The 17,857-nt window shown below is 37.8% G+C and overlaps 2 protein-coding genes across 2 annotated transcripts; both read left to right on the top strand.

Annotated features, from left to right (window-relative positions):
* Nucleotides 1-2,669: 2,669 nt before the first annotated feature.
* On the top strand, nt 2,670-8,575 carry GCK72_008262 (uncharacterized protein; the record flags this gene model as incomplete). Its single annotated transcript, XM_053726733.1, has 9 exons — nt 2,670-2,876; nt 3,863-4,000; nt 4,059-4,317; nt 5,107-5,306; nt 5,352-5,568; nt 5,751-6,225; nt 7,488-7,632; nt 7,684-7,791; nt 8,501-8,575. 9 exons carry the CDS (start codon nt 2,670-2,672, stop codon nt 8,573-8,575), a joined length of 1,824 nt encoding a protein of 607 aa, XP_053586310.1.
* A 2,403-nt stretch (nt 8,576-10,978) lies between these two features.
* GCK72_008263 (uncharacterized protein) lies at nt 10,979-12,378 on the top strand (the record flags this gene model as incomplete). The annotated part of the gene is made up of 4 exons (XM_053726734.1): nt 10,979-10,988; nt 11,623-11,687; nt 11,732-11,933; nt 11,984-12,378. 4 exons carry the CDS (start codon nt 10,979-10,981, stop codon nt 12,376-12,378), a joined length of 672 nt encoding a protein of 223 aa, XP_053586311.1.
* Between the last annotated feature and the right edge of the window lie 5,479 nt (nt 12,379-17,857).

Consider the following 17,857-nt stretch of genomic DNA (forward strand, 5'->3'; position numbering starts at 1 on the left):
TTTAGGGGGTGGTTTAGGAGGGCCAAGTATACTGTGGGACTCTGCAAATTTCAAGTTTAAACAAATTTAGAACAATATTACTAAATGTGAAAACGCTCTAACCGTAAGCTTGAGACATACCTAGAATTCGACCTGCCGACTAGTGAGTGAATTTTGAAACAGTGTCACGGCTTGTCTTATACTCCTACCACTCCAATATTTATATAAATTTGTAGATCAAACCAAGATCTTCATTTTTGTAGTTGACAGCTTTTTTGTACGGACACTCCCTAGAAAGTTATGGCGGGTTGAAGTTACCATGGCACACGAATCTTCGTGATTTCTATGCGGCTTTGCTTTCAACAGCTATAACTCCTTAGGAAGGGTTTGTACCAAAAAGATGTAAACTATAAACACGGAGATCTAGATGTGATCTACACATTCATATAAAATTCAGGTAGCTACCGTAAGACCGTGACACCTTCTTAGGCTCCGCGGCTTACTAGATAATGTCATGGAGTCAGTTTGGAGTTATGGGGCGTGACCTATAGCATTGGAAAGCTGAAATCTTGCTGATTCCAAATATATATTCAGTTTTTGCATTCTAGGCCTAGTATTCGAGAAAAGCAAGGTAAAGTTAGAAAAATTAGAAAATTATTACCTTTCTGACACGCGAAAGTTGGAAAAAATGTGTGCCAGACAGGGAATAATTTGTCATTTTTCAAAACTTTGAACTGATTTTTCTTGAATACCAGGCCACCAGGTCAACAACTGATTATATATTTAGAATTAGCACGATTTCAGCTTTCCAATGATATAGGTCAAGTTTCATATCTCCACACTGACTCCGTGACCTTCCTTAGTTAGTCCACTATAACTTTTTAAGGGTTTAATACAAAAATAAATGCTTACTTTTGATAATAAACCACAGATCACCCTAGAAAAACAATACCGGTAAATAACCATCTAATCTTTTTCCCGGGACGAGAAACAATCGAATCAGTATATGGAGTGTTACGAAAGATTATGCAAAACTTGCAGACAAGAAAAGACAAGTGACTTGTAAGAGGCACGCACATTACCATAATCCCGTTTCCCCCTCTTCTGTTTTCCCCTATTCCGTTAGCGTCATCTGAAGTTGTTGAGAAGTAGGAAGAGGAGGAGGAAGATGTACAGTAATCTCTCGGAAGTATGTAATACACACACCCACTTGTGTATGTTGCGACGAGTGAAAGATTTTAATAAAGGGACGGAGGCTTCCCACTGTGCTTTTCTGTGAGAGCATTCTTTAGAAATGGAGCTCAGCTCAATAGGGTGTTTCTAAGGGATCAGGAGAAGATAGATTCCATTTCCACAGGGGATCGATTTTTGCGAAATTTTATAATTTTTCAGGGCTTGCCTTGAAATTTTTTGAAAAACTTTTATTTTCACAATTTTCATAGTCAAAGAGCCAGTCTTTTTGAAAAATGATGAACACTTAGTTTTTCTTTAGATTTTCCCATTTTCCACCTACATATTTTCAGAGCCAAATTTTGAAATGGTATCTCAAAACCCAACAAGACGATGCACGGCTTGGCTTGAAAACTGTGAAAGGTCGATTCACTAGTAGTAAGACACCAATTTAACGTATTTCCCATCGATTTTCGCTTATTTTCAACACCTAAATTTCAGTTTTTGCTATTTTTGAAAAGTCGATGCACCATATGAGGGACTTGGGTTAAAATCTGAAAAGTAGGAAATGGACCATTTGTCTGAACGCATTTTTCAAATTTCTTAATCAATTTTAAAGCCAAAAATCAGTTTTTCAGTTTCTTCAAATTTCGATGCACCATACTTGTCAACCAGGCCGAAACGGACCGACACGGGCCGGCTCGAAACTCGTGTCAAAATGAATATTATGGGCTGAAAAATATACCAAAATGTAGATCTCAACGAGTTTCATGCCCGTGATTTACTACGGGCAGAATGTCTATTCGTTAATATGCCGCGGGCCGGGCTAGAATGGCTTTTTAGGCCATTTTCACGTTTTTTGGCACTTTTTCCCGGCCCGCGACGTATTAACGAATAGCCATCCGGCCCGTAGTAAATCACGGGCATAAAACTCGTCGAGATCTACATTTCGGTATATTTTTAAGCTCATAATATTGAGTTTTAAGCAAGTTACGCGCCGGCCCGGTTGACAAGTATGCGATTCACCATATATGTAATTTTTCATACTTCGGTTGTAACTCGCTTCAAGCTCCATGTTATAAGTTGTAAGGTATACCAAAATGTAGATCTCGCTGAGTTCTATCTCTCTAATCTACTTCGGGACTGGTGATGGCTTCTTAAGGTACCGTGGGTCGGGCTAGAAAGTTTTTGACGTTCTATCCCGGCCTGTGACACGCTAAGACTCCGCGATCCGACTCGGAGCATGTCAGAAACGTAGTACACGTTGAAATCTATATTTTGGTATATTTTTCAGTTTATAAGATTGAGTTTGAAGAGAGTTAGTCACATTTTCCCATCCTCAATTTTTTTAGTTGCAATTTTCGCAATGCTACATTCCGTATCTTTTCGAATGTTCTTCTCTTCCTTCCACTTCTCCACATTTCATATTTCTTCTCTTCCAGACACACCCGCGAAACCTAGGAATTTGACGTCATCACCAATCAATCAATACAGTTTGTCTCCTGTCCTATCACAGTTCGATGTCATCTGGCGTGCCTCCGGTTCTTGCGGCCGCACAACCAGCAGCCAACGGTTTCAATTTCAGTCCTGTCGGATTTCCGAGCTTTGGATATTTGTTCCCGCCGATTGTGAATTCGAACGGAGGGGGATCGTCGTCAAGTAACAGATTCAAAGTGAAAAGACATCGACAGAGAGTGGACGCCGGGGAGCCGAGGAATACTTATCAGGTAAGGAGTGTCTTGGTACCTTAGTAGTGTTAGATTTTAACAGAATCGAATTTTCAGGATTCTTAACCAGTTTTTCATCCATGTTTAGCCCTAAAGCATCTTAAAATTCGAATTTTTCAAAAAGTCGCTGCACCATATGCTAGCTCAATTGTGGTCTGCTCTAGAATTTTTTTCTAGCTCAAAATTGATTTACAGTAAGAAAATTGACATAACTGTTCCGAGTTCAAGTTTCTGGATTGTCGATGCACCATAAAGTGACCAAATTGTTTTAGCTAAAAAAATAGCTGCAAAAACGGTTTTTTTGTGTAAAATTCAAATAAAACCCATAATTTCTGTGTAAAACCGTCTAAGACACTAGTCATATCAGTTTTTAATATGTCAATGCTCAAAAAGTGATAAAATTCTTAAATCCGAAAAAACCTAAAATTGCCCTGCTTAAAATAGTTATTTGTCTTATTTTTGCTTAAAATAAACAATTCCAGCAAACTCCGTCATTGTTAACCCAGAAAATCAGGTGTTAGAAAGTCGATGCACCATGAGATGGTCAAAATGTGCAAAATGCATTACTTGTACCCTCAAAATTGGCACTTCCATCCGTATCCCATCAACAGAATACCCTGAATCATTTTTTAGCACCAATTTTTTGGAATTTTAGAAGAAAAGTTCTAAAATCACCAAACATTTTGATTAAATTTAACATTTACAGTCGAAAACTCGAATTTTGGCTGAAAATGGGCCGAAAATAGTTTTGATTTCAGCCCTGGCTTGCTAAAAACATCGAATTTCTGCAATTACCCTCTTCCCTTTTCCTAATTATCAAATCACTCCTCCACAAAAGCCACGAAACAGTGCTACCTTGTGTCATCTCTTTTCTCTTCTTTTCTTTCCCATCGGCAACTAATTCATATTCATTCGTGGCTGTTTTTCTAATCAGTACATATCTCCCTTCCCCTTCACTTATCATAAATATTTTCTGTGATCTACAGGGTACCAACACCACCGTAATCTCCTCCAACACATCCACCTCATCAGCCACCTCATCCACGTCTTCAACGTCTTCTAAGAAGTTGTCGGAATCGGAAGCCTCCACGACAACGACGACAATGACAACTTCTTTTGAAAGGGTAAGTAGTCCAGGCGGTCTCCTTCCGGCATTATAATAAGATTAACCTCTTTTTGAAGGAGAACAGTTTGAAACTAAATGAGGAGGCCGAAGAAATTGAGGCGATGAAAATGGAGAATGAGAATACGGCACAAGAGGAACAAGACGAGATTGATGCTGATTATGAGGAGATAAATGGAGGAGTTGGTGAAGAAGAAGATGTGGAAGAGGAAGAACGCGAGAGCCCAGAGAGTAATAGTAGCACTTCTTCGGCGTCGAAGAGGAAAAGTTTCCAGCCGCAGAAGATTGGAGAAGAGTTAGGAATTGATATTGGAGAAGGTAAGTTTGGTTGGGGGAAATTAAAAATATTCATAGTTGTCAAAGCCCAGCCCGGGCCTTGACAAAAAGGGTCATTTTTTGAAGCCGGGCCTTGACAACTATGAGCATATTGAACTTGTTACGGTGAAACATCGCTCTGAGCGTTTTCGATACTTCGAAGAGTTTTACAAGGAGATTTCCTGCAATATACATAGTTTTTAATGTCTTTGCGTTAAAAAAACCCGATTTTTGGAAGTCAATGCACCATATAGTGCCCGGAATTGCTTTAGTTTGTAAAAATGCTCATTTCTGCTATGCAAACGGTTTTAAAACGGGATTTCAGTTAGAATCCGATTTCTCTATGTTTTTTTGCTCTGAAAAATGAAAAATCAGGTTTTTGAGTAACTTGTTTCTGGTTTTTTGCTATGAATACGGTTAACCTATTCACTTTTTCAAGTTCAGCACTAAAAAAACTACCGAAAGATCAATTTTAGGGTTATCGATGCACCAGATAAATTGAAAAAATGTTCCAAAATTTTGCTTCTGTTCGAAAAAATCATTTTTCTGTAGTTTTTGTAAAGCAAACCTTATGACTATAGCCAACTACCTCAAAAACTGTAAAAAAGAAAACAAAAAAGATTCGCCCCAAAAAAGTTCGAACCCCAGACCCTCTGATCCAAGAGCAAAAACGTTAGCCACTATACCAGCCCACCACACACCAACACTTGGTGACGAGGTGGTGATAAATGCAGCTCTCTTTGCGTCATCCACCCCTGCTTCATCTTCCAATGAAACCTCATTATATTCCAGAAACCGAACAAATCAACGTCACCGTCGGCGGTGGGAACACCACAGAAGATTCAGATGACGTGCCAGAGGAGCCGGAGACAAAAGAGTTCTCGGCTCTACAGGCTCAGCTACAGAACGGGAATAACACATTTCACGAGCAACAGAGGAGGCTTTACACTGCGTTCATCGAGCAACAGAAGAAACAGTTGGTGGCGGCATCGGTAAGGCGGAAACCGGAAATTCAAAAAAAATCGAAATAATTTCAGATGCTGAGCACGAACAAGGTAAACTACGATCAGTTAATAAACCTGTTGAAAGGAGAAGTGATGGATAATTTATGGAAGAATGTGGAGAAGATAATAAAGGAATGGGCGGCCAATGAAATGTCGAAGCAGGAGCCAGCGACTCCGGCTCCCCAAGCCCCTCCATCATTCCACCCAATCTTCCCTCCCAACCCACTCTTCCACATGCCGCCTCCTCATCGTAAGTTGTCTCTCCCTCCACATGTCTACACCCTCCCTCCCTTTGTTTTCCAGTCGGCCGAATGGTCTAGTGGTATGATTCTCGCTTTGGGTGCGAGAGGTCCCGGGTTCAGTCCCCGGTTCGGCCCATTCTTTTTTTCTTTTTTTTTCTTTTAAGTAAATAAACTTTAAAATTGTTTTCAGACCCAATGAATGGTATGAATGGAGGAGGCATCTTCCCACCAAACTTCAACGCGTTCAACGCCTTCTCAGCTCTCCGTAGAAACTTCCAAGACGCCGATGAGCCGAAAAGGAAGCGTACAAAGCTTGATATCAAAAAAGAGGATATTGTGAGTAGCCGTGCATCCCCATTGAGCGCCTCCGCCAGTCCACCACTCGGCAGATTCTTCCCGGCACCAACTATGGTCGGACACCATTATGGAGGCATGAACTTCGGGGATCGAGAGGACTCGCCAACGAATTCTGATGAGTTGAGCGATTGTGGATATGAGGGGAACGGATCGAGCTCAATGTTGACGCCGATGCATTTGAGAAAGGCTAAATTGATGTTCTTCTACACGAGATATCCGAATTCGAATCTTCTCAAATCGTACTTCCCGGATATTCGATTCAACAAGAATAATACCGCTCAGTTGGTCAAGTGGTTCAGTAATTTTAGGTTGGTTTTGGGTGCCTTGCGTTGCGGTCGCGTCGCCGTTTTTAGGCTTAAAATTATGCCCTTGTGATAGGGGTTGTTGCGCTGATTTCAGAAATATAACGTTCCCTCAATTTAGGTAGAAATTGAGCGGGTTCTTAGTTTGGAGGCGCGCGTTCCGGTCGTATCGCGGTTTTTCTTAAAATTTAGAATATAGACATGATTACACTTTTTAGAAAGGTCTTTTTACGCTGATTCCAAAAATGTAACTATTTTTGAGATTGGATGAAAACTGAGGGAGTTATGACGCTTCCAGTTTTTCGAAGGTTTTTGAAAATTTTCGAAAATCTGTAACTCCTGTCATTTCGTTCGGATTTTAACGGTTTCTGGCTCTAAAAATAGCCTATTGCTCCGGCTAACCGGGAAATTTTTTTTCTTAAAAACCATGCGCATACCTTGTAAATAGTCTTCTTCCATGACGGCCCCGCGTTTTTCGGTCGCGTCGCGGGTTTCCACAAAATTTTGAATATAGGCATGATTATACTTTTTTGAAAGGCCTTGTTACGCTGATTTTGGAAAAATAAATTTCATATAGTGCGGATCGAATTTGAAAAACTTACGGCCTTCTGAAAGTAAATGTTTCCATAAATTTTCGAAAGTCCGTAACTTTTTTGGCTGTTTGAGATTTTTCCCTTTTTACTGAATTTTCCAAATTACCTGAAAACTTTACCATCGCTAACGTTTTTATTTGATGACCATTAGCTTTTCTTTCATAAGCTCCTCTCAATGACCTCTTCCTCTCCAAAATAATGAGATACAAACACAAACAAATCCTCTCTCCTTTTCCCTAACTCGTTTCCGTCTTCTTCTTCTCCATTTCCCAAACACTTCTTCTCCTCCAAACAATAGGTGGATGGGGTCTTAAGGTGTTGATACGCGTCGTTGACGACGAAAAGACGTCGTCGTCTTCATCATAAAAACGAAGAAGATTATTTATATATTTGAATTGGATTCCAATTTCCGAAATAGGTTCGAACGAAAGGGGTTTATTTGAATAAGGAAATATGAAAAAGAAAAAACGAAAAAAGAATTTTACCACCAAAAAGTTCGAACCCCAGACCCTTCGGGTGTCGGCCAAAAGTGTAAGCCACTACACCAAGCGAACGCACATCAGAGTTGGCCGACAGGGTGGTGATAAAAGCGGCTCGTTACTAAATTTGCGTGGCGTAGCTTGTGCAGTGGAGCGGATTTGCTAAACCAAAATTTTCCAAATGTATCATTTCCAGAGAGTTCTACTACATCCAAATGGAGAAATTCGCGCGCCAAGCGATGAGCGAGGGCATCACCGATCGCTCGGAAATCTTCGTCTCCAAGGATAGTGAGCTCTTCAAAGTGCTCAACACACACTACAATAGGAACAATCATATTAAGGTATTTTCTGGATTTTGATCTACAAAACACTCACAAATAAATTATTTTTAGGCACCCGACCGTCTTGTGCTCGTTGTCCAGGAGACACTCCGCGAGTTCTATGATGCTATCAAGTTGGGCAAGGATGCGGAGCCGTCATGGAAGAAGACTATTTACAAGGTATGCGCATGGTGGTTTTAAAGGAAAATGTATTTCTCCCGGTTAGCCTGAGCAATAGGCTATCTTTTGAGCCAAAAACCGTTAGAATCCGAAAGAAATGACAGTAGTTACAGATTTTCGAAAATTTTCGTAAACCTCTAAAAACTGGAATCGTCATAACTCACCCAATTTTCAGCCAATTTCGAAAATAGTTAGAGTTTTGGAATCAGCGTGAAACGGTCTTTCATATGAGTATAATCACGACTATATTCTAGAAAATGTGAAATTTTAGTAAAAACCGTGACGCGACCGCAACGCATTAGGGAACATAGTGAATTAATTTTTTTCTATCAGAATTGTGTAAAATTAAATTCTCTATCTTATGAGCCAGAAAACATGAAGTTTGTACAGAAATTGACTTTTTTGATACAGAAAAACCAATTTTCAGAAAAATGAGTATAAATTTTTTGGCCCCCAAAAAATTTTAAAAAAAAAACCGCTAAATTTAGCTAAGATTTAGCAAAGTTACAGATTTTCGAAAATTTTCGAAAATCTGGAATTGTTGTAACTCCATAAATTTTAAACCAAATTCAGAAATTTTCATAATTTTGAAATCAGTGGGAGTAGACTGTATTCTGAAGTTTTCGAAAAAATTTTGATTTCATCTAAGGCTGGCGCACCTTCTCCGCTTTTCCCCTCCATTCAACATACAAAATTCCAGAAATTTCAGGTCATCAACCGACTCGACGACCAGATCCCCGAATTCTTCAAGGAGCCAAACTTCTTGGAGAGACTCGAATCGTAGATCACAACTTTTTTTCAAAAAAAAATCTGAAATTTACCTTTTCTAGCTTTATCATCCCAGTCCCCCCTCTTCCCCCATTGACATTTTTTTTCTAAATTTTCCAAAAAAAAACTCTTTCTGTGTTAATTCTAAGTCACAATTTTTCAAAAAATGTGCAATTTCTTTTTCCATTATTTATTGATTTTTTCTATATTTACACTTTTCTTCATTCTTTTTATCGGTTGAGTTATGTGAGTTCTTGTAAGTGTCGTGACCGACACGTTGGCATAATTTAAAAAAAAGTATTCTGTATTCCCCATTTATAGTCCCTTGCAACCACCCATTTGTGCCTCATTTTCATTTTTTTTTTTCGTTTTTTGTAATTTTTTGGTATAAAAACTGAATAAATCGGAAAAAAATTAGTTCGACCCATTTTCAGAGGTGTTGCCCTTTTCGGACCTTCAGAATGAGTTCTGTGGAGCGCGACTGCGCCAGAAGTATTTTCCTGAGTAGAACTTCAGTTTCTAAACATTTTGAACTTAAAACCAAAGAAAACTGATGAAAACTCAGAAAGTTACAGATTTTCGAAACATTTCGAAAATATCGAAACTTTTCAAATCGCTGTAACTCAACAAGTTTTAGTCCAAATTCAACAAAAATTATATATTTGGAATCAGTGTGACAAGAGCTTTCATTTGAGTATAATCACGACTAGGTTCTAAAATTTTTTAAAGATCTCGACTTTCTCACCTCCGAGTGTTTCAGATCAAAAAAGTCGGAACCGAGGGAATCGCCCGGATTTTTTATTGCAAATTTCTATACTTCAGAAAATTCTAAAACACTTTTACTATTGACGCATATGCTAAACATCGGTCTAAACGGCACAATTGCCGTTCTTCTGACTCGAAAGGAGCCGTAGGTGGATGAGTTTTCCCGGAGAGGTCGTGTAGTCCTCTCGGACAAGATTTTTGCTCAATCCTTCATTTCCTTACTTTTCCCAACATTTATATTGCAAAAAAGATTATAGATCAAACGTGAAAGTTAATTTTTGTAGTTGATCACGTACGCCATGTCTCTAGAAAGCTAAAAGTTAATAAGTGTAAAATAGTTTGCCACAACTTTTCAAAGAGCGTATTTACTTTTTGTAAAAAAAAATCAAGGCTGATCTACATATTATAAATTCACAACACTGTGCCGCATGGCTTTAAAGGCGCATCAAATTTATCAGAAATTTCGCGGAGTGGTCTCGTAGTTGAAAAAGATCAAATACCGTATTTTCGAGCTTTGCAGGTCTAAAAATAAATGCAAATAATGTTTTTTTGCTTCAAGACCATTTCGAACAAATTAGATGCGACTTTAAAGCCATGCGGCGCAGTGTCGTGAATTTATAATAACTGAAAAGAATTGAATTTATGGGGGTTGATCATAGACACCGTCCGTAACACACTCTTGAAGTTTGTCGTTTTCAACAACACGAAAAGTCAGACGAAAGTTAGTTTATTTTCTATATTATGAATAATCTTTTATTGGTTTTTACTTGTTATCATTGTTTCCTCATTCCTTATTTCATAATTAAAGAGTAACCAACCAACACTACTTTACCATGATTTCGCAACAATGCATAACACTTTGTAACTTCATTTCTTATGTTCAATGCAGTATGTATACATTTATTTTTCAGTTTTCTTATTCTACTAACTGAGTTGACACCAACATCAGTTTCCATTATGCACGTTTCAATTTCTGATTTATCTTTAAACAAGAAAGATGACGAGTGCGGCGTTAATTTATTACTTCTGTTAGAGTCACCAAGATTATTCAGGTTGTAACTGTATTACATATATGCAAGGTGAGTTATTAATCAAAGATACCTTACTTTTCTGGTTGGAACTGTCATTTTTTGTTGGAAACTTAAATTTTTGCGAACTGTGTGTCATTGTAGCACATGCCTTTTCAAAACTCCATGTTTTTGTAGTTGGTCACTATAAAAAAAGCCTTGTATAGCGAAATAAAGTGGTTAATAGAAATAATGGCTATAAAACTAGACGGTTTGATAATTTTATAAAAAATTAGGTTTGTACAGTACGGGAGCAAGTTGATATTATGAAGTTTTGTCGTACTTTTTTTTCCATTTTCAGATAACATAATCTACTCTGGAGCATAATTGGATATGCACCAGAAGAAGATCTCGAATTCTGCCACCACAGTATTTACAATCATGAATCTCCACTGGTGCCATGACATTAACAAAATCCAGGATGAAATTATCCTGGATTTCTCTTCAAACATGCAACTATGTCGCTGTACGGGAAGAATCCGGAGACCATTGGGTCTTCGGAAATTACAGGTTTAAAAGAAAGTGTGAAAGGGATCAGCGTAGATCAATTGATAGAAAAAGAAGCTGGGAGGTGCTGGAGGAGTTTCATGGAAGATGGTGAGTTCTTACTGGACCTAGTGACCGTCGAATTATAACGCGTGTCATAAATTATTAGAAAGTAAAAATTTTAATGGAGGACTTAAGTCTTTTTTTCAGATTTCGATATTTCAGAAAATTCTAAGAAACTTTTATTATCGACACATATGATAAAATCGCTCTAAACGCCACAATTAGCTTTGTTGTCCCGTGTAGTCCTCCCGGACAAAATTTATGTTCAATTCCTCATTTTCTTATTTTTTCCAACAAATTTTCATAGTTTTTCTTTTGTTTTGCAATATAAATTGAGAAAACACAAACGTCTGTGGAAAAAAACCGAAAAACTCTTCCACGAAGATTCCTTTGGCGATTAGAGCGATTTTTAGCATATGCGCCAATAATAAAAGTTTTTTAGAATTTTCTGAATTATTGGAATCTGAAATAAACAAATATGCTCTCCTTTTACCCATTTTTTAAAATACCAAGCTTTAAAAGCAAAAGATAAACGTTTTTCTGAAATCAAGGTTTTTTACCTTTTCAACTGAAATCAAGGTTTTTTACCTTTTCAATGTATATCACACGTCCCATGACTTCATATCTACTCGTAAATCTTTTCTTATCAGTTAACACAACCTTTAAGCGATTTCAATTTCAGACAAAAAGAAACATTTGTTGCAAGCCGACCTAATTCCATTCAAACATGAACAATTTTCTTGGAATGTAGGTTCCGATCGACTTAAATTATAACAGCGTCAAATTTCCAGCCCCGCTTCAAATCTTCTTGCTTCAATTCCAACAAAGGACTGCTCCATGCCATTATCAAACATGGTGCATCTTTTGATTTTCTGAGTTTTGACAAGATATCAGTATGGCTGGAACATCTCAACAAGAATTGTGTGGAGTTGAAAAAGAATAGCTCTGATCAATTAAAAAGAAAGATTGTCACAGCGATAAGGGAGAACTTTGGTATGTTATCAACTGACCTAAATAAGTTCTAATATGGCTCTGAATTTCAGAACAAATTCTCAATCTAGCCAAACAGCTCGGTGAGCACACCAAACAACTTCTGGAGAACCCCACAACTCCAGTGTTTTTGACTTGCAACAATGATGCTCTTCTGGTATTCAGCAAGATCCCAGCCAAGAAACCTTGCGATGTGAGATATTACATGTTCGTGTTGGCAGATGGAAATGGACTCCATGAGAAGTTTACATTGATTACTGCAGTCAAGTTAAGGCCCAATAATTTTACGAGGAGGATTCTGATGAATGGAGCGATTCCGAGTTGTTGGATGAAGTATGACACGGGGCAGATTTATTTCAGCTCAACGGACTTTTTGTGTGAGCCTGGATTGTATGTTTGTGTCGCGGAGGAGATAATTGATAATTCATGTTTTGATGAATTCTTTTGATAATTTAATTCACTGTGTATAAATGTATTGTTTAATAAAGTTCGAATTGGAGAAAAAGAAACGAGCTATTTATTGTCCTGACGTTAGTAATCTGCAGATAAAATGGGGAAATTCGACAGACTGGAAGAGTTAGTCATTAGCTCTTTCATATGTTCACTTCGATTATTGTTTCGTACAGTACCGCTCAAAATGTTATCAGGTTTGGCAGTTTTCAGTGGAAAATGATCAACTTTGACAGTGTATTTCGGTGTCACCTGATTATCCGATAAGCTAGATTTTGTATGGGTTGGAGAAAGCAAAAACACAACATTTTTTATTTGACTATTTTTTTGTAAAGACACTATCTTCTTGAAAGTTACAGGCTGTCAAATTGAAAAGCTCCAAAATTTTGATGATTTGCACTTAAATTGGTCGATTTCAGAGATAAATTACTTTGATTTCCTGTACTTCTCATGGTAGTGTCTGTACAGTAAAGACGTCAACTGCAAAAATGAAGCTCTACTTGTGTATAGTCCACACACAATTCATATAGTGAGACTATCAGGGAGGCAGTGTCACACCCACAAAGTTGCACGTGTCGCATTCTGTATTGTCAGTACTGTATATCAAGCATGTATTTATGGGTAACACTCCTTCAAAATGTTTTAATTTTGAAACGTCTTAGATCCTACTCTTTAAAAAACAGCAAATACTTCCTGTCACAATACATACCATTCTTACTCATCATAGTCTCACTTCCTCCTGTAAATAAAAACACCTTCTCAATGTATGTTTCTCTTGTCTCTTGTCTCAATTTCAATCAAACATGATATCATTACACCTCTCTCCCGTCCAAAATAAACTGTTCGACGCAAAAGATGATATCAGAAAAGCAGCGGGCGGAAGAAAGAGAAAAAAAGGAAAACAGATTTGAACTCTGGATGCTGGAGTAGTCTCTGGACGTCATTTGGATGGGAGAGAGGGCGGAATAATTATTGGAATGATATCGGGAAGGTACTGTATATAAATATTGAAATGGTATAAAAGTACCATCCAGATGTCTGTCCGTGTGTCGTTATGTCTTTTTCCTTCTTATAAAAAACCCCCTTTTCCTCCTAGCCTTCTAAAAATTCAACCTTGAAAGAAAGAAAAAATCGTTTCTTCGTGTTCCGTATCCTTTCATTACATGTGATTACCACCGACGAAGTGTAACCATAGTTCACATTTTCATTTTCGAGAAGACACTAAAGGTACATGGGATAATTAGAGGTCAAATTAAAGGTGGTGTTTTTTTCTCTTGAAAATCATAAAAAGTCAGTTAAAATCATAATTTTCGAAAAATCCGTCGATGATACGTCAGGCACATGCTATAGCAGAAAAAGGTTAAAAAAACCCTGAGCCGAAAAACTACGAAATTTGGTAATAATTTAGAAACTTTCGACATTTCTTAAAAATCGCGTTCCAGGCGCGCCAGACTCCATTTGGAAATCTGATAAAGTCAACAATTTTTGGGCAATAAGCTGATTATTTATGAAAATGCGTCCAAGGCACGCCAGAAAACCCAAAGAAATGAAGCATTTTTTGATCAGAAAGCTTCAAATACGTCGCTTTTTCATTTTTAAAAACACGACAAAGGAGCGCCAGAAGCCGCTCAAACCCACATCCCTCAAGGTGTCTCTTACTTGTAACTTAACATAATTTGTGTCTATGTTTCTTTTTTCCCAAAAAACCATTTCTTACCTTATTAGTACACTTCCTTCCGTTTACTTTACCAAAAAAGTGCGCTGCGCAGTTTTGAAAAGTAAATATGTGTTCTTCCCCGTTTTTTTCTCTCTTTCCCACTGGTCAAGACACACAAAAGAAAAAAAAAGAAGAAGATAAACATTTGACCACTCGAAACGAGAAGATAGTTGAACTTTGACAATTTCGTGTTTTTGCAAATCTCTCCTTCGTTTTTATGGTTCTCCTGTCTTCTTATCAGAGACTCTTATCAGAAATTCTTATCAGAAGACGTTGAGATCAAAATGAAATGAAATCAAACGAAGAAAATCGTTTGAAAGTGAGTGACGCCTTGTGGTAATGACGATGTGTGTTCCGCAGAGATCAGCAGGTCGGTAGTGGACAGGGTCAGGGCTTCCTGTCCGGGTAGAGGATAGGGTGTTAGCTTGAATGATAAGAACTGGCTGCAAGGAATCTAGTTATGTTACATATTTTCGGAACTGTAGGAGTATATTGAAGACTACGGTAAGTATCCGAATGTCCGAAAGTGCGATTTCGAAAACGCGTCACGGGGGGGGGGGGGTTACTTATTGACCCATAATTTTAATTTTTGCTAGAATTCTTTATCAAATATAGGCTTTCACTTTTATATTAGCTTGGCACAGTTCTTATAACTGCGCTCCACCAAAATGCCCTTGAAAAATGTTTCTTATTCTCAGAGTCTCTCAATTTTGCACGCTATTTTGTTCGGTTTCGGTAGAGCGTGGTTGTAAGAAGCGTGCCAGAATGCCTGAAAAGTTACAAATTATCAAAGTAATTTGATAATTACAAATCGGAAGATTTTAATTTTAAAAATATGAAATTCTGGAGAATAATTAATTACTGAACTGCAATTTTTTGGAAGGGACTTCTATAGAAAAGTTGTCAACTACAAAAGTGAAGTTTTGGGTTTTTCATGCACTTCCTACAAAATTAGTATTTTTGAACAATAAGTGACACCAATACACACTCTCAAACGTAGTCACTGATTGAAGTCGGCAACCTTTTGACTGATACTGTAGCTATGAACATTCTGTGATTTGGATACTGTAAGAGTACGGTAGTTATTGTGAGGTTCAAACAATTATTATGAAAATCCAATAATGTGATAAAATTAAAAACTTGATTTGAAATGTTTTAGTTATTATTAGCACGGGACGCCTTACAACTGCGCTCTACCGAAACCGAATAAAATTGTGCGCGAAATTGAGAAACCCAGAGAAAAAGGGACATTTTCAAGAAATTTCGGCGGAGCGCAGTTGTAAGAACTGTATCGAGCTAATTTATATTTTTCGAAAGCTGACGTCATTAGGATACTGAATAGGTTTTTGATATTGTTTTCGAGTGTCAAAATGAACCGAGCTTGAACATTTTTGGGCACAGTTCCAAAAATTTGTGATAATCGATAAAATTTGATAACGAATGAGAAATTTTCACGTATTTAGCTTTCTTACCGTATACCCATCCCAGTTTTATAATCCCCTTTCCCGAATTCACTCTCCACTCCTTAATTATTACTCACGGTCATAAATATTGTACTTTGAAATGTTCCTCCAAGTGGTGTGAGACTAACACTTCTAGAACTTTTGAAATTTCAGCTACGAGACATACTCCAATTCAAAAAAGTCATTCGGTTGTACTCTGACGTTGTTCATTCAAGGTCATTTTCGATTTAGGATCAGCTGTTTCGAGAAACGATAGATAAGAAGTAATTTGATAAGGAAGTGTGGAGGGGGTTAACTGGTTATGGCGGTTTCCATTGGTGGTCTGACATTTAAAGAGAGAGAGAGACTAAACTTTAAGGATTCTCAATACAATTAATCAAATTAAACGCAATAGTTTTTGTTCTTGTTACACAAGGTCAATTGTCTTAAAAAGGGGGGGGGGGTTCCTTGAAACGTTGAACGTGAAAAAAAGAGAAAAACGAAAAAGATAGAGAATTTGATAAGATAAGAGTAATTGAATTAACAGGGAGGGAGACAAAATGAAACGAGTTTTTTATTAAATGCAAGATGTCCAAAGATTATATATTTACAAGGGGGATAAGCTGACTAGAGTGTACAAAAAGCTGAAGACGTGAGGATTCTGAATTTCTTTTCTGTTTTTCTAAAAAATCATAATGAACCGAGTTGCAACGTCTTTAAAACCACTTTCTTACAGAGAGTCAGCTGAGAGTTTAGAGCTGTCTAGAATATGGACAACGCTGGACAAATTTAAAAACGTTTTTCATATATTTGGAAAGCTAACGTCGTGAGAATTCTGAATCTAGTCTCAAATTTTTGGTTGGATGGAAAGGAGCCGAGTTATACCACTTTTTAACCGTACAACTTTATACTCTGAGTCAACATTCGATACCTGCACCGTTACCACAAGCAGTACTAAAATATAGTGAAAAACGCGTCAACGGCGCCCCAGTTGAAAAATACTTTATGGCCGGGATACACAGTTACACTAGCTGAACCTTGTCTCCTAATTTTGTTCAAACGCGTCAAAGGCACGCCAGAAAAGCAGACACTGAGCCTTTGATACCAAATTTCTCTTCTAAGTCGACCTCTACACAGTTACACTTTCTGAACCTTTGATACCAGATTCCCATACGCGTCAACGACGCGCCAGTCAGCGTAATACCGAATCTCCAAAAGCGGTACAAAAAAGGGGGTGGTCTCGTGATTGATTGCAATTCATAATAATAATTTCGGAATTCCTCCCCACCTCCCGAAATGTAAATATTTATTTACAACTGACCCCCATTCCTCCTCCAATAATACACCCAATTATAGTATAGCAATACTACTAAATTCTCGGAATTTTTTGAAATTTTAAAAACCTTTCAAGGTGACTTTTAAAGATTAGAGCTCAATAATCAAATAATACGTATTTCTGGGAAAAAACATTCACGCGTGTTCAAATATTTACAAAAGCTTCAAGATTCGAGAAAATAATAATAAATAGATGACATGAATTGCTCAGGTGAGAATTGGGATTTCTTATTTTTAATTTGTTTTTAATTCAAAGACAGTATCAACCTGTCAAAAAACGCGTCAAAGGCACCCCAGCGTTACTTCAGAATTTAAAGAAGTTTTGTGTTGTGTATAAAGTATTCTAAAATAGGTTGATTTTAAAAAAAACGCGTCGAAGGTGCCCCAGACTTTCAGCATCGAACTGAAACCGTATTAAAGATCTCAAATTTGTAATTAAACGTCTGGTAGGACCGAAGAACGCGTCAATGGCACGACAGTCAGTGTGAAACGAACCTTCGATACTTTTCCACAAACTGTTCAAAATCATAGTGAAAAACGCGTCAACGGCGCGCCAGCTACACTAGCTGCACCTTCGATACCGAAGTCTCTACTCTTTATTGAAGCGCGCCAGAGGCACGCCAGTCTGATATAGATAACGAACATGCGCAAAGCAATATTGCGCCTTTGATACCAATTTTTAATTTAGCAGACCCGCGCCAAAGGCACGACAGATCTACACAGTTACACTTTTTGAACTTTTGATACCAACAGTCAGTGTAATACCGATACAACCGAAACATTGATAAGCGCCTCAAGCGCGCCAGACTGCTATAGATAACAAAAAAACGCTAAGCAGATACAGAAGCCCCGCCAGCTAATTCAAATCCATTTTTTGACGACCACCATCTCGGAAATGCATTTTCTCAAGTAGTGCAAAAGTGACCACACACAAACAGTACAAAATGATAGTGTACACACACACATATAGAAAAAGGGTGAAA

The sequence above is a fragment of the Caenorhabditis remanei genome, chromosome III (assembly GCF_010183535.1).
Source record: "Caenorhabditis remanei strain PX506 chromosome III, whole genome shotgun sequence".
Classification (NCBI taxonomy): domain Eukaryota; kingdom Metazoa; phylum Nematoda; class Chromadorea; order Rhabditida; family Rhabditidae; genus Caenorhabditis; species Caenorhabditis remanei.